Below are 27,494 nucleotides of genomic sequence, written 5' to 3'. Positions count from 1 at the left end.
GGCTGGGTAGTCACTCAATGACATGCAAATAGACTTCTATCAAATACTATCAAATGATTTTATTCCCCCCTGTATATAGAGTGGCTGTGCCTCAGGATGTAGAGAAGGTTAGTGGGTTGACCCTTGGTTCCTCTGAACCTGAACTGTGTATCGGTGTGTGTGAGACAGTTAGACGAGGTGAACATTGAATGAAAAAGCTGTGGTTAGAATGAGGCTTATAGTAAAAAGTGCTTCAGAGCAGAATATTTCTGTTCTAATTCACTACAATGAGCGGTTGTTAAAGCAGTAGGTGTTAAAATACCTGATGTTAGTTTGAACACGAAGCAGCCAAAGTGATAGCATGATGGTTTATATAAGAACAGTTTTATGTTTTATCTAAGTGTCCTCACACACCCATCTATTGCTGTCTCCTTCTGCCCTCGCTCTCTGCCATTGACCTCCTTCTTTTCTCCTTTCATTAAACAAATTGCTGTATTCTACCAACTGCAGAGGGTCATGTTCGTGTCAGGATATAATTTTTAAGAAAAAATCATTCTCGTAAGTTTATTTCCGTGCTACTTTGATGGTCCATCAGTTGCTATATGGCACGTGAGTAACGTGATCCAGTTTGTGCCACCACATTTAAACAAAAAAAACGATGGAAACGCCCCTGGCAGGCAGACTTTTTTTTTTTTTTGCCTCGTCCCACCTTGCAGCTTTTCCTGGAAAAGGTAATCTTCCATAGACATAGACGATCTTCGGCACAAAGTAGGCGTTCAGTTTCTCCCTCCCTCCGTGGGTCAGCGTGGGCGGCCCCGTGTGGCAGGAGCAGAGCGAAACACGACACCCCGCCAAAGGAAGGGGGGCAGAGAGAGAGCACGAAGTGTCTGAGTGAGTGGAAAAAGTCTGAGGGAAGGAGAAAGAACAGGAGTCGGTACTTTTGTTCGCCTCTGAAGCACCGCTGTTGGACTGTTGCTGAGGATGAGGAGGGTGATGATGATGGTGAGGAGGAGGAATCGACCATGCGACATGGCTGCAACAAACGGGATGAACATTTAGACTCGTCACATTCCGTTGCTCCAGCTCTGAGCAGCACGGCTCCTCCAAACTTTGACCTGCGCCATTCAGACCCTGGCGGCTGGATTTCCCCCCCTCCTGAGACTCGGGGCAACTTTTCCGCACCAAAACCCCCGCAAGTGAACGAAAATACTCCGGCGCAAAAGTTTCTGGGCAGGCGTAGATGTGTCGCGTTATACCGCTAAACTCCATGCGAAGTTTGCGGCTGGTTTTCAAGTTGAAAGCGGAGCCCGTAATCGGCGCAGGCTCCTTCTAACAAGCCGCCTGTGAGAACAACACCGGAGGAAGGAGTGGGGGTGTCGCTGCTAACTTCGCTAGCTAACTTTGCTAAGGGCTAGCCAACAAACACTCAAAAGTTGACGGGGAAAGTGAGCGAAGCGGCTGCGGCTCACCGAAGACGACCACAAAGATGAAAACCCCGGCGGACACGGGTGAGTGAGCACCCAAACACACTTAATAATAGTAATAAAAAACTTTTATCACCCGCTACTGTTCTTCAAATGAAAACAACAGGGCTTAGCCTCGGCGGCTAAGGCTGGTTAGCACGCTAACAAACTCTCCGCTCCAGGGAAAGTGTGACAAAATTATGGCGCTAGAGAGAATCCATCCGAGCCTCTTGTTATTGTTTTTAATAACCCCAGAAAGACTCTCACTCATGACCGTTATGTTTACACGTCTAAGAGGATCGAACCATCCCCAAATGAGCTATTTGAAAACTTAAAACGTTTAAGGTAAAATGAAGATGAGAGATTTACAGTAAGAGTTAGCCTAATTTTCCGGATCAGTGGTGAGGAGTCGGGGTCAGCGCCGAGGTTCACCGTAACAAGAGCTCTGCATTTGGTTTATTGTTGATGCCACAATAAGATAACCTTTATTAGTCCCACACGTGGGAAATTTGTTAATGCACCCAGTTTCAAATTTAATGAGTTAGTTTGACTACACGGGTCATTAACACTGCATGCATTGGCACTGATAGCGATGCAGCCACAGTTTTCATGCAGCACCTAGTCTGGAAGAGGTTCCCAACGGTAATTATAAGTTTGTTTATCTGCATTGTTGTGGAGGAAAGACACCACCTCGTTGTGGTTGGTGGGCCACATGCAGCCCAGTTTGATCTCCGGGTCCAGACCAGTAATACCGCATAGTAACCTATATTTTAAAGAAACACCCCTTCAGATTTTTCTCTTTTTATGTGTAAGAAATGGACATCTTGACCTTCACCACAGTCGAGGTTTCAGAGGGAAAAAAGAGAGACCCCTTGCTACACAACTAAAATTAACAGAACATATTTCTGATCAATTTTCTGGGTTATCTATAACAAAGGAAAAACATCACATCACAATGGAAACAGAAAACAAATCGCACGTAGTTCGAATTAAGTAACAATGTCGAGATATATATATGATTCAAACAGTTGGTCTACATTTAGAAATACTTTCTACACACTTTCACTCCTGTGTGGTTAGTGTGGGCATGACCACACAAAGAATAACAGTGAATTTTCACACTCTACAGTGGGCCAAATTGAGCCCTTTTGCTGGGCCACATGTTATGACCCATCTTGCTCCGACAGAGCAGTGCTGAGAAAATAAAGCAACTTTGAATTGAAATGTGTTTGACGCCACTGAAATTGAGATGGGGAATTTCTGTGTAGAGCCATTTAAAATCCAAAGCTTACCGAGCTTTGACCAAACTTTAACGTCAAGGAAGTGATGAAATGCAAACTACTAACCAGGTGTTTTGATTGTTTTAAGCCGAAGCCAGCCCACATTTCTACTTATCACTACATCAAAGCTTGAAGAGGAATGTGAAGAGTGACTACATAATTGGATTGGGAACTTAACTAAGGGTGCAACTGATAAGGGTGACCAGATCCAGACACCGTAAATGTGGGGCAGAGAGAATGTGTGTGAGGGTGATCTGATAAGTCTAAGTAAAGAAACAACACAAAAAACATTGCTGGTAACAGGTTTGGCATTAAGAAATGTCTCTTCAAATTTCTCATCACAAAACAAAACTGAAATGAATAGGTCAGCCTGCAGATCAGGAAGTTGCTTCCAGTGACCAATCTAGCGTCGTCAGTTAGGATTGGGCCGATATATTGGATTGTTGCATATCTAGACCACGCAACTCTTTCAGCCACACATTTCAGTCTAGTTTTAGTCTTTATTTGTTAGGGATCCTTCACAAAACGTCAATCTCATAAGAGATAAGATCGCTTATACCAGCGAATTCCCCAGGTGCACATGATATTACGTAAACTAAAATATCAATGCTGTGTGGGACATTGTTTTAATGTGTGGGATTGAGAGGACATTATTTTTTTTACTTATTTTTAAAGTGGGACACCTGGTCACCCTACATAGGAATGAGGTGATTGTTAGCTGAGATATTTTAACTGTCCTGGTTAGTGCTGCATATTTTTGTGTCATTGTTTAGTTTAATGTGCTCTGTGTTTCCTGCAGGGCACTTTGAAAGTAAACCTGTCTGACCCTCTGACACGTGAGAATTTGATCCGGTGCGGTTAACACCTTTGCTGGGACTTTAAATGGAGTTTAACCCAGAAATCTCAGGCCCTGCTATTTGAAATTCCTTTCATTTTTCTTCGACATGTTTAGTTTCAGCGAGATTATTATGATTTTCCATTCACAGGTTATGATTTTCTTCCATTGTGCATTTAGGTGCTCTTAAACTCAGTTTAGTCAAAAGTGCTTTGTGGTAATCGAGGGCAGGCGTGGATCCAGCTCCCATAATAGATGTTTGAGTGGGGAATGCCTCACCACAACACAACATCATAATTAGAAATACGACTTTCAGATCTCTTTGTTCCCCCAGATAACTCTTGGATCACAGAGTTATGAATAACGTGAACATTTTTTCCCAGTGGGTGCTCTTTAGCTATATGGATCTGAACATCGTGCTGAAATAAGTTTATGTAATCACAATGAGCAGCCAGTCCACTGCACAAAATGCTCAACAGGTGCAAGAAATGTATTTTTTGGTGCTGAAATTAAAAGTCTTAAACAGTGACCACTTTATTTTTAGAGCAGCATATGTGGCCTATTTCAGATGTCTGAACATTGTAGCCCTCTCTAAAGACTTTAATTATCCAGAGGATCAGATTGCCGAAGCTACATTGCATTTCCTTTTATTTCAAAAGAAGTGGACCAACGACTGTTTGAACCATTCAGCAAAAAGATAGCTACCTTTGTCTGTTTTCTGAATGATTTATTAATTTGGCTCTGCTGATAAGATTGCAAACAGCTTAAAGGAGTTCACACTGGTTGTTGGACTTGTTTTTAAGTTGTTCCTGCTCTTCGGCATTTATGGTCTGATTCATGCTGACTTCCTTTAGTTTCTAGGGATTGGAGTAAAGCTGGGGAATCATGGGTTTAAATGACACTGTCTGTAGCGTTTGCATTGTTATATGATGTAGGTCATTTTAGTCTAAAGGCCTCTTTTTTGTGAGGGAAGAGGGTGTAGTACAATGGGTTTAAGTACCAGAGCACACCTATACAGTTGTTTCCTGTCTGAAGAACCTAGACATACCTGTAAATAAAGTCTATGAGCTTCAGTTTGTATGCGTTCTCCCCGTTGCTGTGTGTCAGCCTTTAGGGTTATCATGACTTTTATCACAGAAAGCCTGAACTTTGTTGTCTATTTTTTTTTTTTTACTTAAAAATTACATTCTTGGTATTGGAAATAGTTTTTACCTGCATGAAACAAAACAATAAGAACACTTTGTCTACAAAGCACTTGTTATATATAAAAACCAATCTTCAGGACTTTACAGGACTTTAAAAACAGCAGAGCATTTTTTAGCCCATCCTTTTTTCCCCTCAAGTCTAGAAACTCTTGTTTCATGTCTGTCATGATGTTTTCCATTGAAGTCATGGAAAAGTGATTTTGATTTTTTTAATCGTTCACTTCTCAGTGCTCTACCTACATTCTTCCTCCCTTGTATTTACGCGTACAGCCCTTTTCCATTAGTACCTACTTTGATCGGCTTGGTCCAACTCTACTAATTTTCCAGTACGATCGAGTACCACCCAACATACGTGGGGTCATTATAGCATGCGTCCAGAAGTCCCATAGCGCCATTTGTATGTGACATGAACAAAACAACAATGGAGGACATTGAGGCAATGGTATACCTTTTGCTTGGTCTAAGGCATTTTGTCAGACTCGGCGACGACAGTGTTGCTTGTTTGTAATCCTTTTCGCTCATTGCTGGGTTTCAGAAATGGCGGTTTTGAATTTTGTGGTGGAGATTCTCTCATGACTAGTCTGTTGACGTCACGTTTTCGGATCACCTCAGATGCGAATAAGTACTAGTGGAAAAGGATGTTTTAATATTATCTAATAAATCTCCAAGTTCTTGAGAAATTGTCTCAAATTCACTGAGTCATTTAAAGGTGCTGGTAACTTTCAGGGTAGAACGTTTTCTTGATGTGTTAGTTAGCTGGTGTGCTTAATAAGTCAAAGCGCTTTAAATGTCAGTATGACAGCTTTGCCTTTTGAATTTTGCTTTATTGGTTTTCTTGCATGAAATATGATTCACTGATGATTGAATTTTAACCAGATCACTATTATTTCTTCATCTTGAGTGGGGAGTAAGCGGTACAGCATCATTCTAGCACACTTCTGTACCAATGAAGGAGCCCCATGCCAATATTAAAGGCCCCAGATGGGAGCCATGATCTATATATAAATGTATACATGGGCCAACCTCCACTCTCTTCCTATCAGGAAGTCTGAAGTCTGGCCCCACCAGCACCAGCTCCAATTTTCCGCTTGTGTTACTCGTTATATCAACAACACGCCACATTTGAGACGTCACAGCTGTAGACAGCGAGGACCAGCAGGCCAGCACGCTTTGTTGCACACTCTTATGTGTATATGTGTAGTGAAAGGAGCCATACATGAGCAATTAGCTGGTGTTAAGTCTGGTAAGGGCAGGGCTTCTGTTTATGACTGAGTGTATTTGTGTTTGTGTGTGTGTGTTAATGTGTGTGTATATGTGCCCACATGTCTGTCACTCTGCGGCCGTACCTGACATTAATGTGGTCACAACAAAGTGAGTGTTTGACTTTTACCAGCGTGTCCAAATTGCCCTTGAGGAAGACCATTTGGTTGTGGGCAGTTGACTCAGCTCGTTGTAATTACAGGAAGAACGACTTAGACATTTTTTATGCAGATTGAAATAGCTCTAATAACACTGGTTAGACCGGAGCTAATGAACCACAGGCTCATTTTGCTTTTAAAAAAATGATGCCGTTAGTTTCCTTTGGGAAGGACTCTGTCGTGTTACTGTCTCACCATTATACTGAATTATACTGTTGGCACCAGCACAATTACTGGCAGCACAATTGCACTACAAGTTGAGGCTCAGTTGTTTGTCTCGGGGAAAGTTTGAAAAGAGGAGCTGGCTGCTGATGTATAGCGACGCCGTGGTGCACTTTGAGTCTTAAGACGCCCTGTCTCTGCGGGATTTGTCAGAGGCCGCGCTAGACATTGTATGTCATTTTGACAGACAGGGTCATAAACTTGAATGCTTCTATGGTGAAACGTTTGCAAGAGCATATAGTAAAAAATCCAAATACTTTTTTACCTTTTAAAAAACAACTGAGTCTGTAGCTCTGAGATTCACTCTGTTGACCTGTCAAAGACTCATGTTACTGCTTAACTGTAAGAAATCAGACCATCTATGATGTGTTCTTAGCATTTGAATGATTTAATGTTGTGGTAGAGGCACCATTGGTGCTTTAATTAACTAAATTACAGCCAACTTTCAGACGTCTTTGTCACCGTTTTTAAGAAAGGAAAAAAAATCTCAGTGAATGAGATTTCTGTCACTTACTCCTCGTCCACTGCAGTGTGCTTCAGCTGAAAGAAGTAAGGCACATGGTTTTACGTGGGTGAACCTGTGGAAGGATTTTTAACAGTTGCCTACAGTTGCATTAGTCCTTGGATCACCAAGCGTCTCTCACTTATGGCAGCGTGTGAAGGAAGTGTCAGCTAGCTCTTTGCTTCAGCTCTCTGTCCATCTCCCCTATGTTTCCTGTGCAAGCTTCCCAAGGATCACAAGGCCACAGCAAACTGGGGCCTTTTTGTTTTTTTGCCCCTCTCAGAATAAACACACAGTGACATGGGCTTTACAATCATTTTAATATTAGAGTTCAATTAATTTCACTGTTAAATAATTGCAAGTGATTTCTGCCTGACTTGCTCTTGTGTGACTGATATCGGGCAATAAACTGGATGCCAGTCTCTCCTGTGGATACTAAATAAAAGCAGAATATGTTTTGGAGAGAAATGGCATTACAAAAAAAAAAACCCAAAACATAAATACTGGTGTGACAGGATGTACCTTTCTCTCATTTTCCTCCCATTATGTGGTTGCTGTGAGTGATCGGGTCGCCCCTTGAGTCGACCTGATCACATTCCTGATTACTGCTGAGCCAAGCCTGGGCAAGCAGACCCTGGAAAAACCACAGCAGAGTGACGTCAACATTTCTCTGATGTGCTGTCAAGAGGCAGCTCAGGTCAGCTTTGCTGTGATCATCTCTCGATGTTACGGCGGGCCTCTTTTCCTGGAGGTGTGTATGTACAGTGGCTTTAGTGACCCATACAAAGCGTAGATAATAGACAACAGGTTGCTCGAGCTGGGACATGCTGGCCAAACAAACACAGAACGCTCAAACACAGGAAAACCTGACAGTCTGAGAGATGAGCGTTGACAGACATCCATGCCTGAAATAAATTTTTATTGTCCTATTACCTCAGGTTGTGTTTAACTATGCCATTGCTGTACTTTCTGCTCTTTCTGTCTTTGCTTTAGTGGATTTTTTTCCTCTTGTCTCCATGGTTGCACTGTTTGTTTTCCTGTCCTATATTTTACAAATCAAGCAACTCATTTAAGCATTTTAAGTTTAAACTGCAAATGCATTCGAGCCTTAAACTTGTCTTTGGACTTATCTTGCCTTAATGATGGTAATGTTACCTGTCACTTATCTGTGGACCTGCTCTTTTTCCTTGATAGTTAAAGTAGAGTTACATTTTTAGCTAGTATCCCTCCAAGTGCACATCTTTGAAGCTTGTCTCTGTATGAGAGCGAGAATTTCTGATACAGCAGAGAGCCTCACAGAAAAAGCATGCCAGGTGTCATCCAGGTCAGGTGTCAGTCCACCCCTGCAGCACTGCTGGTGCAAACTTTGGTCAGAACGTTATGAGATCTCTGTAATTGTGAGAATTTACTTCATCGTAAATGCAGGGTTCGATTAAATTTTGTGCAGTAGCTGCAATCCCAAAACGAAATTCCAGCCCTGAGTGGTGAATAAATTGTGGCTGTATCGATCATTTTTTTGATTACGGATGTATACATGAGAGAAAACAGACAAAACAACATCAATCAATATATTGGTCTGCATATTCTTATAGATTTTTTTTTTTTTTGTATCTCAGCAACCAGGCTTAAAGTTTTAGGAGGTTTTTAATTGCTTTGCCTAAGGGCTCGGTGATGGTTGTTGTGTAACAGCTTTATCGTCTAAAAGCCTTATCTATTCTCTTGTACTGTGAAGCCATTTAGGAATCAACAATTTGTAATGTTGCGCTATAAAGGTGACTTTTTTTAAAATAAACACTGATAATTTTCATTCTTTTTTAAACTTCATGTGGACCTCCTTTGATTCCTCCTCCTGCAGGTAATGATCTCCCACAGTTCCCATGCGATTTCTAACAGCACCTGTAGTTCAGTGCTCGAACTTGTAAAGTGCAGCTGTGGGCTGTACATGCTGGCAGGAAAGCTATAACAATCAACCAAACACATTTCCTGTGGAGATGAATAAATTATTGTTGCACCTCCGGGGCTGTTCTGTATTATGTTTTATTGAGGCTACTGACGGAGAAGAAATTGTTCTCTTCTCTTCAGTGATACATTTCTTCCTCAATGTGTGCGGTTTTTTGTTTGTTTGTTTTTTTGTTTTGTTTTTTAACCTTTTTAAACTGGTGTGATTTGAAAGACCCTTCTGTTCTGTGATGGAGAGGCTGATGCTACTATCTGACATATATGTTGAAATTTTATTTGGCTGACTTGTTTTTAGCTTGTCAGATGCTGTTGTTATATTAAAAATATCTTGACGTTCAGTGGTTGCAGGGAATTGTAAAATGGAGCCCTCCACCAATTATTTTTCTTGACAGTTTTAAGCTTCATGTGAAATTGTAACCTTAGAAAAACACTGAAGTGTTGTCCAATTAATATTAATATCAGAATTTCAGTCAGTGATTGCCACAGACTAGCTTTAATTGGTATATTAACTTAACACCCACCAAGTCGCCAGTGACCCATCAAAGGTTTCCAGTTTAGTTGTTATCAACCTTGTTTTTTTTCTAATTGCTTTAACAGTATAAAAGATGAATGTTGTCACATCACTCGCTGGTTTTGAACTCTACATTATAAATCCTCAGTGTTCGAATTTTGGCTCCAGATATATATTTTTAAGTCAGAAAGAATAATATGTTGAAGAAAGGGTTGAGTTATGAGCTATCAACTATCCATCCAGACCAAAACTCTTTTGTAGAAGGTTGTAAACATGCTTGAATAGTGAAAAGTTCAACATTTCAAAATGTGGATCTGTGGGGATTGATTCACGTTGGGAGTCGACCTCCAGTAGCCACTGGATGAACTGATGTTTTTTGACTTTTTTTTTTTTTTTTTTTTTTTTTTTCCCCCTTCACTGGGAAAGAGATGATGTCACTGTTGTGGAAATCTTTGATATCGTTTAACTATTCTCAAGATATTGTAGTCCTGCCGTCGGTCAGAGGGACTCTAACTCCACCTAACAGACCATCATGTGGCGGCAGTGCTAGGTCTTCTCTGGAGATCCGCTGCAACCTAGAAAGTCTATCTAACCAGAACCTGGCTCATCTGTTACTACACAAAGCTCATCAAGGCTTCAGAGCAGATGCCTGCTGTTCAATATAGTGGAGTTGAGACCATCCACAAAGTGAGGAACTGACTGAGGAGAAAAAAAAAAGCATGGCTACACCTTTTGCTTTCATGTGTCTCCTGCTTCCACCAAAAACAGTCTCATTCAGTGAGTTATGGAGCTTTCATCACTAACCTGATTTAGACATGGTGCATGAGTCTCCTGATTTATCAGTGCACATTTGTACAGATAGTATCACATGTTGCTCAAAAGAATGCGCTCATCTCTGTCAGCCTCAGTAACCGTAAGCATTTATGATCGAGTGAGTTTGTGTTGCCTCCTTGACAGCTGACCCCCAGTGGGGCAGATGAAAAGACGAAGCAGGTCAAGTGGAACCAACGATTCACTTCACCGAGCAGATAAGAAAGAGTTTTGTAGCAGGACAGCTATCGCTGGAGGACCTGACAGGATACAAGCTTTCCGGCTTCACTCATGTTCTCACACACGCCCGTGAATCTCTTTTGCATAAACTTGAAAACATGCATATAATTCTTTTGGCATTTTATATAGTTTGATTTTGTTTGGGTGTGTGGGTCATTATTCCATAATTAGGCTTCTCATATTTAACATTTAAATTTCCACAGTTCAGTAATTTAATTTTTTTTAATGTTTCTACGCCAACTATTTTAAACCAATGTGAATCAGCTGTGCCATTGCTAAAATAGGTCATTTTAGAAGCTAATCAGTATTTGCAACTAGTTACCAAATGAAAAGCTGATATCTTTTATATATTTATAGCAGTGATATGACTATTTATCTATATAAGTGCAGACAAATCATTTTCCCTTGAAGCTTTTTTGGAGACTGAGAAAGACAGAAGGTGAGGAGGTAGGGATGTGTTTTGTCAGTGGCTGTTTTGGCTGGAGTCATTTCGACTTAAAGAGGTGTGGAGAGTCATGCTGTGTGTTATGGCTATCATCTGTGGTTCGTGGAGAATGAGAGGAATGGGAGGCTTCCCTGGCTGGTTTGGTGTCATTTATGGCCAGAGGGATAGAGGTAGGTCTGCTTTCTGCACACTGCACAAAGGGGACAGACTAGGTGTGGTCCTGTATAGCTCTGTATAATACTGCCAGCATTACCGGTGCCAGTAAAATAGTTACAACCAAGTTGGTGTTGGAGCAAAAATGTCCACCAGATGCCATCTGTTTTTTAGGGAGTCTGTTTTAACAAAGAAGCATGGTTAGAGGTAGCTTGGCAGGTTATGTTCAAGCAATTAGAGTGACCTACATCTATTATTTTACAATAAAGTGGGAGCATTGACATGTATTAAATCCAGCAGTGGCATTCACTGGAAAGGAGCTGTGGTGCCAGCGGAAAGTCTAGAGTAAGGAAAAAAAGAGAAAAGAATCAGTGCTAATTTATAAAGCAGTTGTCAAATGATGTAAAGCAAATGAGACACTTTTTCAGACCACCTTAAGAGCCACCGAGGGAAAAGCTCTGCAACAGGTTGCAGTGAGGAAAGAGCTCCATCTGGTTTTGTGGTGTTTGGACTTTGGGTTGATGCAGGCCAGACTTTTCCTGCCCCCTGCCCCTGCTGGTATAGCACCTGATTTTTTTTTTCTCCTTATCCCACACTGCCTGATTTACAGTGTGACCTATACAGCTTCAGTACTAATCTTATTCATATTCTCACAAATATAAACCCTGGTACTTTTCCCAGTGCTAATCCTACAAACCGGGCTTGTTGGATATGTTTATTAAAAACACCTCCAAAACTCCCGAGTTCTTGTGTGGTGCTTTGCTGAGGTCATTACAGAGGAGCCAGACATTGATTCAAACAGCTGTGCATGGCTCTAACCTCAGAGGTTTGGCACACCCACAAATCAACTATTCAAGACCTCAAGAAAGGGACACTTCTTACTCACACCGCTCAGCAAATGTGGTCTCTTTAAGTTTCTGACCACCCCTGAATGCATCACTAGTATGTTTGCATTCACAGGTTTTTTTGCAGACATTTGAAGAAATTTAGAAAACTGAGCAAAAATGGTAGAATTTGCAAGAAAGACAGCCTTCTACATGCAGCTCTGTTTCTCTGTTTTAAAGTGCATTTTATAGTATTAGCAGCACATTGCACAGTCTTGTGTTAAGAGCTGAGACTCTTTGTCATAGCTGTGTTCAGACCATTAAACTTTTGTGTGTAGACACCCCCGAAGCCCCATTTTAAGCCAAGAAGTACCCTGATCATGCTGAAGGATTATTAGGGATGCTTTGTCTGATGATCTTAAAAATATGTTGTCTTTTCCAGCTTTTTACAACAAGTGTAAAGAAAAATACATAAAAGTAACAGAGTCAGCATCACAAAATTGTTGATTTGAGATGCACGTGCACCTTCTACAAGAGTGCATGTGCATGGCAAAAAGACAGTGTGGCTGTAGTCTTTATAGTAAACACAGAAATCATTACTTGTAAAAGAGTCACTGTGTTCAGATTAATTAAATCCCAAGCTAAGAAGCATCTGAGCTGGCTCTTGGCTGTGTCTGAAGGACATATTTCTTATGCATGAATGGAACTGTTTCCTCCAGCTGGTCTTTAATGATTTCTTAGCAGCACGTAATGAAAAGGATCGTCTTTACTCACGACAAAGGCAGCAGCGCGTTAGCTGTATGTTGGCTTAGTAGGTATACGAATACTTCTCATCACATTCAGTGTGTTTGTGATAAATACATGCAAAGACAGGCAGCCATCCTTATCCTTATCCCCTACTGTGCATTTTGCAGGTTTTTCTTTTTAATTATTATCATTAAATGTGCAATGAGGTGCCCAACAGTTAGTCCGGGCTTATCCACATTTAAAGTAAACACAGGTTTATGCAGCAATTATCTGCTGTCACGAACCTTGGATTTATTCAGAAACAAGCAGTTATTTTAGATTTCAGTGGCTTTTAGTTGCTTTATTTCTAAGATGTTGTTTACCCCTTTATGTGCAATTTCTATTTATAGTATTTGTCTTTTGTGGTGACAGTCTAGTATAAAACCAATAGTATAAACTAGTATAAAAGCAGCATGGTAAGTTATGGTTTAAAGACAGTGGCTTTTGATTTTACCAGTTTATTGCAGTCGTTGCAGTGTCGCTGTGTGATGAAACAACGGAAAGGAGAGTGGTGTAACATTTTGGCAGCATAAAGTTAAGGTTGTGTCTGACTCCTTCAGACTCTAGAAATCTTTTGGTGAGTGGAGAAAAAAGTGAGCCCGAAAACAAAAGGGAGCGCGAGCAGAGCACAGTCTTACTTTTCCGATGTGTTTGCTTTAGTTATCGGTCTGTTGGGAATCCTGTGGCTTTCTCTCTCTCGCCTGGCTGTCGCTACTTGTCCTGGGAGTCTGTATGTGGAGCATTGATGTTTGATGTGACACTGTGTGAGCTAAAACATATGATGTTTGTGTTGCCTAAAGGCTAATAGCCTGAAAACTTTGTTCGTACTGCACATCACACACGCCCACACAGTGGAGATATACACGCACGCTCTGTCTCTCCCCCTCACCTACATTAAGACGATAACAAAAGTTCACCGAACCTCTATAACAAACATACCTACAGTTTTCTCCATCCCTGCCTCAAATGTGCACAATGTCGGGCTAAAAGGCATTGTGCACACATCTCACCCCTGGCCAGATCAAACCACGGAGAGGTCGATGAAGAGGAGAAGATGTAGGATGAATGATCTGAAGAAGGAGGGGCGAGTTTACTGGCTGCATTATACATGTAACAGAAAGTTTGGCTGAGCAGCCTGATGTAACACTAGCATTCATGCTTGAAGCTTGTTTGTATTTTTATCCGGAATCTGCTTGGATCAAGCACAACAGAGGGCACCTTCTTTTAATCACCCTTTAAAGCCGCATTTAATCACGGTTTTCCTTGCTAACAATGAGTCTTTGGGGCTGACTGTGCACAACAGCAGGATCAGAACAACGTGCATGTGCGCAAATGTTTTTTCCTTTTCCTCTGGCTAAACTCCCAATAGTTTCTCTATGCCTCTAAAACCTTATTACTGTTAAAAGGCTTTCAAGCATTAACTTGTCTTTGGTTGTTTTCACACCTAGTTTGTTAATTAAGTTCATTTATTCTGGTCCAAAGCAGTCACTGAGTTTGTGAACTTGTAGCTTTTTCTGTGATTTTGCTTCTTTTTACACAGAACCAATTCCAAGCAAACTCCCAAGTAAACCAAAATACGTCACTACAAACCAAGTGGCACATTCAGCCTCCTTATTGGTCAGATTTGTGTGGGACAGGAGCAACAAAACTAAATAAAGGAAGAACATGCTGAGTGTCAGACTGAGGCTGGATCGCTCTGGACTTTGCTTGGAACTGGACCGACACCAACTCCTCAAACGGGCTCGGTGCAGTTGTATTAGTCTGCACTTGTGCGATTACCATGTTCACATCTGCACAAGCGAAATGGAGCAGGGGGGAAATGAGTTTGATTTAAACAGACTAAACAGAGGTGTGAAAACAGCCTCACGTTGAGGTTGAATACATTTTAAAAGGTTTAGTCATGTCTCTGAGAATTTCCAGCACACAGTGTTGCTGTTTTCCCTTCATACATGTAGATCACACAAAGCCAAGCATTAAAGTTTGAATAAGCCTGTTCAGCCTTTTTAATTTTTAGGGAGAAGGGGCGTGTATTGTGGTATCAGTGAGCTGATTAAACGGCCTTTAGAGAAAGAGGTCATGGGGACACCAGTTATCTGCCCTTATCTCCCAATCTCCAGCCATCTTCTTCAGCTTCTCCTCAGGGGACACTGAGGTGTTCAAAAGTCACGCAAGACACGTAATCTCTTCATCGTGTCCTCGTGCATCTGGATCTCCTGAGTTGTACATGCCTGAAACACCTCACTGAGGAGGCACCCAGAAGGCATCATAGCGAGCTGCATGAACCACCTCGACCGGCTCAGTTTGATGTTAAGGAGTAGCGGCTCTACTCTGAGCCCCTCCCGAATGTCTGAGTTCCTCACCCTGTCTCTGAAGATAAGGGTGTCTGGACTCATTTCCGCCCCTTGTATCCACCATCTCATTCTTTGTCACTTTCCACTGTTCTTGGTCATAAATGAGGGCAGAACTGCAAATCAAGAAAATCAAGTTCTTCAGCTTCACCACAACGGATCAGTGCAACATCTGCATTTATGCACATTAATGGATATTTAAAATTTTATTCATGTCTGTCCATTCTGCACCCCCCAATCAACAAGACCCTGAGATATTTGAAGACGTTCACTTTGGGCAGCAATTTCTTTCCAACCTGAAAAGGGCAATGTTAACATTTTCCAGATGGGGAAAAATGGCCCTGGAATTGGTCCTAATTCTCATCCCAGCCACTACACATCAAAAAATCTTAAATATCCTCCGCCACCAAGGTTTTGGTTTAGATTGGGTTCTGTTTATTCTGTACACTAGTGAGCTACCAATAGACTGGTGGAAACCCACAAGAAGAAGGCCTTATGGAAATAGGGCCTTCTTATTGGATGTGATTATTGGCTTGAGAATGACTGTTACTCTTGGCAGTCTAACCCATTATCTGGCAATGATAATGTAGCAGAGTGCCCTGTGTGGGGGAAGTGTTTCAAATTTAGGACAAAGTGCTATGATTTGGGACAAAATTCATATTTTTTGGAATAATTTTCCTAAACTTAACCAAATATTTTGACTTTTTTACCACACGGTTCATTTTGAACTGAAACATTTGTTTACTTGGAAAACTTGTTTTTGTTTGGTTTATTTTCTTTTGTCCCTTTTGATTTATATTTTCATTTCAAGTTTGGTTTTAAATTTAGGGTTTTACCTGCATATATAATTGTTGGCTTCCACCACAGAGGTTTTGGCCTCCCATCAGAGGAAAATCACCAGGACTCCACAAAAATCCACCAAAGGTGGTTTAATTTACTTGAACATCATATACACTATCATTTATCAAATGGCCATAAATAACAGGAAAATGAACAAACTTCTGTTATGTAAGATGACACAGACCAGCCCAGTCGAGCTTACATGTGTGATCACCCTCAAAGGCCCATTGTAAGCCAGTAGAAACTGAAATTTCTTGCAAGAGGTATTTAAGAAGTCTTAAATTGAACTTATCTGTAGACACCCTGATAACAGATTTTATTTAACTTTTTCCTATCAGTAGATTATCTTCAGAGCCATTGTGGTTATTAATGTTAAGTATATAAAAGCATGAGTGATTTCAGACATCGTCTTGGCCTCTGTTCAGTTAACAGGTTTGTGCATTTTGAGCTGCCAAAACTTTAAAGGTGAACACAGGGTTGGACTTGTCCCGTTCTCTGTTTCAAAGGTAGACGTTAAATTTTATTGGTGATAAGAAAGGCTCCATTTGATCGGGCCAGTGCCATCGTTAAGGTCATAAACTTTTATAAAGTTTGTTCTTTTTGAGCTTTATCACCAGCAGCACACAAACTCGGTAACCTAAAGCGCAGTTATTTAAAGATCTTGGCAGTCTAAAAGGTTTGTGTATGTTTCCTCAGACAATATAACCAATGAGCCATAATGAAAAGAATGATCTAAGTGAGAAAGAATGCTGACTCATTAACTATCAAATAACAGTATCATTTTTGCATGTAAAATTTATTAGGTTGAAAGTGCTGTCCTTGTTCTTCTGGTAACTCATGTGACCCATTCAGTGTCCCTGAAGGTTGCTCGAAACCCCCGGGGCCACAGGCAGTGATGAATGAGACGGTTTCTGTTTTATTGAGACGTAAAAGTCAGTTAGTCCCTCAGACAGACACTCAGTCATCCCGCCCACTCACAGCATGCACACTTTATTAGGGGGCCTGGACCCCCCACATGCCATGAAAATGGGTGATATCTGGCTTGCATTAACATACGCACACACAGACACACTCTTCTAATTTTCTCACTAAAGCTCGTGAGCATGGCGTGCTCATTTGGGCTGCCATCTCCCTGCGGTGACGCCGTCGTGCCTCTGTCTTTTAATGTTTTTACACAGGGAGCGAGCCACTCTGTCTAGAGACTGGAAGATCCAACTTTAATGCAAAAGAGGAATTAAGACTGCGGTGACTCTGCCAATGAGGAAAGGCTGACTAACCCTCCCAGACGTCACACATGTAGAAAGTCCCATGCTGGCTGTTTTTTTGAGTTTTTTAAGAATTTCACGGACACACTCGTCCAGAGTGAATTACTGTCACTCTGACTGTACTATGAGCCACAAGTGGTAGATAAAGGATGTGAGCCAATGCTGAAGTCTGGGTCTGGCATCGATGTCAAATGTTCATATTCGGGTTAAGAAGAAAATGGAGAAGAACTTTTTCTGTTCAGCAAACTTCTGTATTTGTGTGGCTGAGGTTCAGGAGCAGTTTGAGGTGAATTGGGTAGATTTTCTCCAGACTGTCAGTGCCTGTGATAATATTATCAGAGTAGCTCAAAGTCTTATTTGCATTTAAAACTTTTTAATCTTCACTGACTGTAGTGGATCATAACGCAAGTCCAGCTGAATTTGATTTATATAGCACCAGATCACAGCAACAATCGTATCATGGCGTTGAGATAAAGCTGCTGCAATCAGACAGTCCAACAAGCAGGACGATCATCTACCTCTCAATTTCTGTAACTACATGGAGGTGCTGTGGCACGCACTTCTGAGTCCTGTTGGTGTTTTACTTTATCACAATTTTAATGATATTTGAGCACAGATATCTCTTTGTGCTTGGATAAATGTTACAGAGATCTGGCGGTAGCTCTCTAGGCAGATTTTACACTTGCGGACAAAAAAGTAGTGACACTGAATTGGTGTCCGTGCTGGGTTGATATCAGACAGTGTTTCCTATTGAATTGGATTCTAACCAACATGCCAACTCCAGTCTTGAACAGTGATTAATATACCTGGGTAGCCCACGTAAGTACCCTTTATGTGGGAGATGCCTGTAGATATCCGGACTTGAGGTGTAAAACTGTTGCAGACATGGGCAGCTGGACAGCCAAGCAGTCATTTGTGTTATACTGCTTTGAAGTCTGCTGCATGGAGCATATGCTTAGTTGGTGATGTAATGTAAATTCTCCACGAACAAGTCCATGCGGTCACAAATAACTGAGAAGCATGCGAATGACCGTAATAGAGTAATAGAAGGTTGGTTTGATGTGCAGTTTGGTTTAAATCTCAGTTTTTAATTTATTTGTCCAGTACTGTTTCTTCTGCTCCCGGCTCTCTCTCGGTGTGCATGACACCTGTTGTATAGTAAGTCCAGGACAAGCTTTTCATTTGGGCATGGAAGTTTTTCCTTATCCACATAAGGAGCTTAACCAAGTGTGGCTTAGATCATGTTAAATCTCTTATCGGTAAGAGTGTAGTAAAAATGTATCCCAAGGAGTCGCTATAGAAGCCGACACATGTATAGCTTTGAACTACAGGTGTTAATAATTTTCCAGACATGCACACACATATCTGATTAGCTCTTGGCATCATTATCTACTCCGCAAAGTTTTATGGCTTTAGGGATATTAATATGTTTATTTCAAATGGAAAATCAGAGAGGAGCAGTTTGTTGATTCTTCATTGCTTTATTTTCTTTTTGTCGCATCCATAAAATAAACCTTTAGCATTGTTGTAATCAGCAGTGGAGCCTCCTTGTCTGTATGGAAAGATGCTGAAAGGGAAAGGGGGTGGTTGGGGCTGTGGAAGGAGGAGATGGAGTTTGACTGGCAGGGACTACGAGAATGAGTCACTCATCCGGCTCCCTGAATTTGGAGCTGCAGACCTATTCTGGGCTGCGGTGACACGTGTATGTGTGCGGTTGTGTGCATAGATGCATGCACACTAATGTACACACATGGTCGAGTCCAATAGCTAAAGTCACCAGATTTGTGCTGTTAGCCTTGCCGCGCTCTGTGTGCGTGCGCGTTTGTGTGTTGGAGGAAAATGAAAGTAGTCTGGTGACCAAACCACAACACAGAAGCCAAATTTTAAACAGATATTTATCTTCTCTCTCCCTCCACTGCACTAAATTCCCTTCAGTAACACCACCACCAGTCTGCAAGTGACTCCAGCTCCACTGTGGCCTCCATCGATCGCTTCACATATACGTTTTATAAGTGGTTGAGCAGTCAGGTTCATAAGCATTTCAAAAGTAATGTAACTTTGTACTTTCAGTACACCACCATCACACTGGATTTCAAATGAAGTAAAGGTCAAGGGTTTTTCCTGCATTCAATAAATGTTGGCCTTCCCCCAAAGAAAAACTACCGTAATTGTAATAAAACTGTTATTATTTTTTTTAATTGTTTTAAGCATCAGCTTATCATCAGTCACATTTTTGTTAATCAGATGACCTAAAATAACAGGAAAATTCAGACTTCTGTTAAGTAAGTAAGATGACTCAGTGTTGTAAGTATATGTGGAACAGCTGGGAAATAAGACTGGTTTAATTGTGAATTTTAGCTTTAGTAAAATAATATAATTATCTAAAATTAGCAAAATGGGCTATTTATTTATTTATTTATTTATTTATTTAAATAACTCACCTAATTTACATGGATTTGTCCGAATGTAAATACGTACATTTACTTGTAGCGGACATTTCAATGAGATTAATTTAATCTGTTTTGATTACTTAATAGGGATTCACTTTTGTTACATGTTCAATTTCCGCTTCTTTTGATCGATCCCTCTTTCCCCTCTCCCTGAAATGAAAGCAGACCCTTGTGATCTGGCTTGATGACACTCGTTGAGGCACGTTACTTCTTCTTTTCTGTGGTTTACCAGCAAAGCATTCATGCTAAAGGGCAGGTTATTTGTGCATTTTGCCAGCTGACCGCTCAGTTTGATGTTATTAATCAGCAAAGCAACTTCCTGAATGTGATGCTTGCCAGTTTGTTGGGCTTAAGATCAGCTGACTTTCCTTCTGACAGCACAATGTTTCATTCTCCATTTGTAACTCACTGCTATTCGCAGATATTCAAGATGTCCTTCCAAATTCCACAATAACTACAGGAAGAGATCTTCAGTGAAGCAGTCAGGTAGCCAGGTGCTCATCACAGCCAAATGTTTTACAGTGTTGTCATTTTCTGGAAGGAAGGCATGCTCAGACGAGTTTGGGAGCATGCGTGCATGCATTTATGTGTTTTTCCTCTCTGGGAAAATAGGCCTAAGAGTGATAAATCTGCAACCTTGGCTCAGGGGCTGCAGATTAGGAGATAGAAGTTTGAGCTCTGAGATCATCACTGATGTGCCTGTTCAGGATTTTGTTTCTCATTATCACTGCAGTAATAATCATTTCCTGTGAAGATTGCCTACTTTGCTGCTTTTAATCTGTTCAGCCTTTTTTTATTTCCCACTGGCAATCCTAGTAGTTAATTATTTGTCTTAATGAGATTGAAAGGTGCCAAAGATGCAACTGAGGTACCTCAGGAAGACAGTAGTGACATATTTAAATCGGCTGCAGCTTTAAAGGAGCTCCCCCTCACATTAGAGTGTAATAACTGTCTCTTGACTGCACACGTTTAAACCGACCCAGGGCCAGCTTAATCACAGTTTTGGCTGACTTCGAGATAGTTTGGACCTTCAAGACGGGACAGTTTTCTGTCTGGCTGATTCCCAAATTAATGTGCTTTAGCTGTCTCTGCTCTAGTGAAGATGGTCTAAACATTCAAAAGGGTTTTATTAGCTTTACTAATGTGACAAACCTTCAAACTCCATACTTTCTATTGAGATGAGCATTACTAGTCAACCTTTTCGTCTTCTTTTAATAGTATACTGTCAGGTGAAGGCCGTTTGTACAGCCAACATCAGTCAACAAACACAACTTAGCCTATTATCTCCTTCCAGCTCAGCTTGTAGAACATGATTTCAAACTTTTTGAGTCTTTGGGTCAGCACCCATTTATGATGTTTGGGAATAATAAACAAAAAACACAAACCAGGAGAGGTCATTAAATAAAAACATGCAAAATGACCATCAAATATTTGTGATTAAATATTTACATTTTAAATAGAAACCTGAACTAAATAAAAATAAAGCCTTGGGATTTCAGTTACATGCTTCATTTATTTGACCTTTGTCTGATCTGGCATTTATTTTACATCTTCTCTTCGATGGGAAAAGGGAAGAGTGGCTGCTGGTTAGAAGAATGAAACAGAAATCGCAGAGGAAGTGTCAACTAGTTTATTAACAGGAGATCAAAATGAGATAAATGCTATTTTTTTGTGGGAAGGCTGCAAAGTTTTCGCTTTTAAATCAAGTTGTGATATTCCTAAGTTTAGGAATGACATGTCATAAAGCAGATTTGTATTATGCTCATTGTTTAGATTTTTTTTGTTTGTTTGTGTAAGCAGCTTTGCTTCCTCTTTGCTTTTTTTTTTTTTTTTTTTTTTTCTCAGTTCCTCCATACAAAACGTATTCACCCGACCTTTTATATCTCATTTCCTTTATTCTCTCTGATTCTCTCTCTCTCTGGAAAGCTTTTTGGTTTCCTTTGGCGTCATACTACTCTTTTTAGTCTCTTTGTTCCTTGGTGGGGAAATGAACATGTAAGGACACATTTCAGGCTCATATCCGTACCCCATTATAAGATTAGATTAAGGGTTTTTTTCCTTCTACTTCTTTGGTAAATGCTCATCCTGTCTGCATCTCCCCAACACTGACCTCTTCTCTTACAATCTCCTCCTTCCTTATCAGTGTGTTCAGTCGTCTGTCTCTTTATTAACGTTATGTAATGGAGGATCATGTGAGAGCGCAGGGTGAAGGTTCACACTGTGCACCTGCGAATACTCGTCCTCCTTTTCCCTTTGATCTCTGCTGGATTTCTTTCTTTTCTTTCACCTTTCTTCCTCTTCCTCACTCTCTTGTCTGCGTTTCCACCTGATTTCTTCCTTCCTCGTCCCATCCGTTTTCCACGACTCCTCCCTGCCTTTAAGCCGCTGGCTCCTCGATTCTGAACTCCATCCTTTATGGGTAATTATGAGATCAGCTCAGTGAGGAGCGGAGTTTTTAAACAGTAGTTTAAGGCTCAGGACTCCTCATTAGAGCAGAGTTAGACTGTCTGTTGTGTTGAAGAGGGATAGTTAACTTGGTGTGTATCGTTAATAGTCAATCACCTTAAACTCAAGTGATTTAAATTCACTATCCTTTTTAATATAGATTCTCTGCATCATTTAAATCCTTTAATTTGGAGATCCTATAGAGTGGCAGTTAAGTGTTAAGTGAAGTTTAAACTTTATCTTAATTCTTTTCGCATGTGTTTATTTGCGTTTTCCTCCAAAATATGACTTTCTGCAGATGCCAGTGCCGTTAACGCCCAGCAGAGATTCCCCGTTTCCTGCTCTGTACCCATTTGTTTCCTGCCTTTATGTGTTATCCTGATCCCTGCACTGATTTAAAAATAAATAAATAAAAATCCAGATTTCAGCAGTGAGCCAGCCTCCTCAGAGATTTGAGCCTGGTCAGCTACCTCTGTGGGTCTCTCTCCATGGCCCTGGATCATTACCCTGCAGACAGACACACACCGACCTTTCCAGTAGCTAAATATAGGTCCGCCAAAGAATAGGAGGAAGGGAGGGAAAAATAAACGGGGGGATAGATGGATAGAATTAACAGCATGTTAAAGAAACTTGTTGGAGAGAAAGAGGCAGCCTGTGTTTGGGCTCAGCGGCTGCAGGCCTTTTTGGACAATACCCCAGTGATGGTTATCGGTCATTATGAGTACCGTTCCAACTGGAGTGACGTCAGAGTCCGTAAGAAAAGCAGACCTGCGTGTTAAACCCGCTCACCCTGTGATTATTGCTGCACAGATTGTGTGTTTCTCTTGGATGGGAGCACGCAGGTGGCTTGGGACTGCAGGCTAATAGTAAATGAGTTTTAATGCCCTGTACTTGGCTATATATAGACTCCAGCGAGGCCTGAAATCGTGTGCTTCCCCCCTCTGCCCGACAATCAGAAATTCTTCCTGTCTGGAGCAAAGTTTGCCAGATAGTACAAGGGTTTTTTTCCCCTTTGTCTACTTAAGTTTTCACTGACTTGTGGCCTCCTGCGCCATCAGCCGTGGACTAAACCAGAGCAGCCATAAAACAAGCTGCATAATAGCTCAGACATGTTAACACTTTACTTGCTGCTGAGGAGTATTTCTCTAAGCTCGACGAGTTTCACGTGTTGGCATTATGTTTAAAAAAAGATTCCAAATTTTTTTCTTTTTAAGAGTTTCTCTGGAATATGGCGTGTTTACAGTCCCATAACACTTCTCTAACACTTTGTACACAGCTCTAGTGTGAATAAAAACAGCAAAACTGCCAGCAAAAGCACACACAAGACACATTTTCTGCATATGTTTTTACATGCACACTTAACAATAGAGATCAGTAGTGGAGGATCTTTTACTTGAAGTACAAGGCTTTGCTCTTTGGTCATGACTGGTCGGTTGACTTCAGGTTTTTTAAATTTTGGTATTACGTCTCTGAAGTTATACTATCAGGCGTGGCCAGCCGGATAATAAAGTCTATGGGTGCAGCGGAAGCACAAACTTCTTGGAAGGACTGTACCACTCTGAGCAGACACTGATTACTTGTCATTCCCAGTGGCCACGCCCCAAATTCTACGAAACAATTGGATGAGTTGTAAAAACTAATTCATTGCACAGTTTTTTATGAAGGGGGAAACTAAACAAAGGTTTAGTTTTTGTTAGTTCGTTTTTGTTAATATACATTTTAATGCTGTTAAACTGGGCCTAGCATTAGATTTACTTGCTTTTGGAGCCAGCTTCAAGTGGCCACTAGAAGAACTACAGTCAGCCTAAGAGTCTGCAGTAGGCGGCTCTCTAATACTTGCAGTTTGACAGGGTTCTTCCTGCATGCACAATGACATTTTGGTTTTGGCTTTACCAGGACTGTAATAAGTCATTTTAAACAGTTTTAATTGGCTTAAATTGAAAGGAGAAAAAATAACAAAATGCTGAGCAGCTATGGATGTGAAGTCGGCCCTCAAATGGCAATTTTTGAGCCAAAAAACTTTCTTTGTACCGCTATCAGAAGCAATTGTGCTTTTATTACTAGTTACGTGAGGGGGTCTCCTTCATTATTATTTTGAAACCCTAATATTCTTAAACAAGATTAATTAGAAGCGTGTCATAAAGTTTAGGGTGCGCTAGATTCCTAGGGGTGGTCATAGTTTGTATGAGTCAAAGTTTTATTGCTTCTCTAGTCGTTTTTGATCTCCACCTCTCTGGCTTTTAGCCTCAGTGTGTGTTTTTACTCGCACTGCGGTAACCACCAGCTGTAACAGATGCACCTCCAACTGGACCCTCATTGGTGCATCTGTTGAAATGCTGCACCATCAGCGGTGCTTGCTGTCTGGCTTTCTGGGTCCGTCTGTGTTGCTTCTGAATCAGTTTAGGAGGCGTGAATGAACAGGTCTTGTGTCTCTTTTGAACTGAGATGTAAACTGTGTACAGTACTTTTAATGCAGATTTATCGTTGTGATGGTAAAAGCGTGCCTCTACAGTGCTTTCAGGACAGGCCAACGTGTGTTTTGTAAACACGGCGTGACAGTGAAGCAGGGCTCTTCTGGCCAAGCGGCTTTAGACAGATCACACCCTCACGCTGCAGCTCTCTGACTCTGCGCTGCAAACTCAAAACTCTTTTGGCAAGTTTCAGTAATCGAATCATATTTTGTCTTGTTTGTCGTGACTCGGCCATTTATTTTTAGAGCTAAAAGCTTTTGTTGCTAGGAGACTGTGTGTCTTAGAGGCTGAGTGAGGGAGGGAGGGAGGGAGGGAGGGAGGGAGGGACAGTATGAAAGAGAAAAGAAATGAAGAAAGGAAGCGATGGCTGCGGCGTTGAGGGGGAGAAAGGCGGAATCTGTGAAAGGCGAACGACAAAACGAACGAGCTATGAGTCAGCAGGGACATCTGCAACACATGCAGTGGGCATGGTTGCTATTTCTGTGTTCTTTGTCTGTGTGCTCTGTGCACCCACGCATGAACCCACTTACCTCTCGCCACTAACCTGTGTTGTGTATCTGTGTACTTTGCGAGATATTAGCTCGCCCACTTTGATTCAATCCCCTCCTCCCCGCTGTGCGTTGTATGTGTCACCGGGCATCTGTGCATGTACTACATGTGCACATGTGTGTTTTTCATCGGCGATTGTGTCACAACGCCTAACCTGTCCCCAGTGACAAGAGCCTTATTGTCCGCTGTATGAATCATATGCTTGTACCCCATTAGTAATCTGCCTTCAAATGGCTGTTAGCGACTATCACAGCCAGCTCGTCTGTCTTTTGGCTCTCTCTCCGAGCACCATTGGAGATCAGATAGCAGCATGTTGTTTATTAGTCACCGGGAGCGCGCCTGTTTTTCAGGATATTTTTTACTCTTCCTTACGATTGCTTGAGTTTTTTAGCTGCCAACTTTAAAAAAAAGAAAATACTTATAGTTGTAGCCAGTATATTTGCAGATTTGGAGAGTGAAAGTCACGTCAGAAAACTTGCACTCCTTTAGTTTCTGTCACATGTATAAACAAAGTTGCAGTGTTGGTTACTCGTATTCAACAGGACCAAACTTTCTCAAGCCCCCTTTTTTCTTTTTGTAACTCCAAAATCTGTGTGAGATAAGTGAAGGCAAATAGCTGAATTATATAACTGTTGTACCACCTACCTATTGCTGAAACATTATGTTAAGAGGGGCAGCCAATCAAAAGAAAGGTTGCTAAAACGAAGGTGGTATAGCTAGTATGGCTCACAGTCAATGAACTGAGAGGCTGCAGCGAGGCCCGACTGCAAGTTAAAGATTATTTTGAACCGTGAATCATGCAGAGCTACTCTGACCGTCCATGAATAAAAAAAAAATATGTTGCAATACAAATTTAGATGACTAATGCGCTTGGTTAGGTCAGTCAGTTTGAATTCATAAAATGTCTCCATCACTGTGATGTGATGACTCAGGCTTATGGATTGAACCCCTTGATGCAGGAACATTTATGAAATATCACATTCATTTGATGGGAGAGAGATGGGGGGGCGTGATGAGTGATAGCATGTATTACTTTTGGTTTAGTAGACGAAGCAGTGCTGTGAAGTTTTCTTGCAAGATTTGGAGTGTGCTGAACAACAAAATGTTCTTAAATTTGAACATTACTCAACTGGTGTGTCTCCGTTACTTAGCCAGATGTTGATGCACAAGGAGCTTGCACCAGTGTGGCAGCATGCCGGTGTTTGCAGAATTTGAAGTCCTGTGATGATATTATGAATGGTTTTTCATGCTCTAAAGGATCTGCTTCCATGGTTGAGTGGTATGTGTATATGACTTCTTGTTATGTGGCTGCGCTGTGTATTGTAAACATCAGCCAAGTGCCTTTTTGTGGCTTTCTTTCTCTCTGTATGACTGATGTCTCCATAGGTCTTAGTTTACGCACTGTCTTTTGTTGTGGTTAGATGTTGCCAGTTTTGGTCGGTTATGCATTACTGATACGGTCTGCTTCTGCAGCTGATACTTACACCGCCATTTCCCTGACTTATGTATTCATGGTGAGGCCCAGCTCCACTTTGCACACCTGATAGTGGACTTTGGTTTCCAACTGGGTTAGTTTTTCCATGACTCACTTTGACTCCATTTACACCTGCTAATAAAATGTGATCTGTTAGAGAAAACACATGTTAATTTCAAAGTGGATTGTAAACACAAGCACCGCTGTGGTCTGAATTTGAATGTATCGCAGCACTGCGAACAGTATCAGCACAGGCAGTTGTATGTGAAAGCAAATCACACGGTGTGTTGAGGATGTGCTACCTGTTTGTGTGTGTGTGGTTAGGGATGATGTGACCCACTGTAGAGTTTGTCATCCACTCAAGCTTCACAAAACACCTTCACACATGATTTGTTTCTGTCATTTGTTGCACTTTTATCTGGTTCACAGTGAAGGACTCAAATAGATACAAACACCTCTGTAGCAAAAATGACCTTTTGACAGAAACACTGTAAAAAGCCCCTTTCTGCTCCGATTAAAAAAAGTACATTTTTTGATAAACTGGCGTCTGCTGTTTTGTTTATTTCAAAGAAAAGAGCAAGTGTGCACAGATCCAGGCTAATTATTTTGGGTGCCAGACCCAAAACATAATATGTCTGCATGCTGTTTGGCTCGGTTCGTAAAACATTCATACAAAGGCAACATTCTGATCTCTCTCTTCTAGAGAAGGCCAAACCTACAGCCTTGGGCCTGTTTTAGACTTCTGCAGGCAGACTTTGTAGGGCCTACGACGTAACCTACGCAAGTGGCCGATGTCATTGCTGGCATTTGTGCTGGTGCATTATGTATTAATTACCTTGTGGTCCTGGTGTTTTATGTGCAATGCCAGCTGACAGAAACTAATAAAATGCTCTGACTTCTTTCCCTCATGGGTCTCTACTCTTTTCAATCTACTTCTTTGTAGATTCCCTCATGTTCATTACGCAATCGCCTTCCAGGAATTTGCTGACATTTGTTAGTCTTGATTTTGATTCTATGGTT

The 27,494-nt window shown here is 41.2% G+C and overlaps 1 protein-coding gene across 1 annotated transcript in view; it reads left to right on the top strand.

Moving 5' to 3' along the window:
* Positions 1-713: 713 nt before the first annotated feature.
* Positions 714-27,494, top strand: part of erf (Ets2 repressor factor) — a 46,630-nt gene continuing 19,849 nt past the window's right edge. Inside the window, exon 1 of the mRNA XM_082522731.1 lies at positions 714-1,487. Within this exon, the coding sequence (XP_082378857.1) occupies positions 1,466-1,487 (22 nt within the window). The 5' untranslated portion in view covers positions 714-1,465. The remainder of the gene's footprint in view (positions 1,488-27,494) is intronic.

The sequence above is a fragment of the Aulonocara stuartgranti genome, assembly GCF_965226115.1.
Source record: "Aulonocara stuartgranti genome assembly, chromosome: 22".
Classification (NCBI taxonomy): Eukaryota; Metazoa; Chordata; class Actinopteri; order Cichliformes; family Cichlidae; genus Aulonocara; species Aulonocara stuartgranti.
Note: the sequence above shows the minus strand (reverse complement) of the source record. Positions and strands in the feature narration are given on the sequence as shown.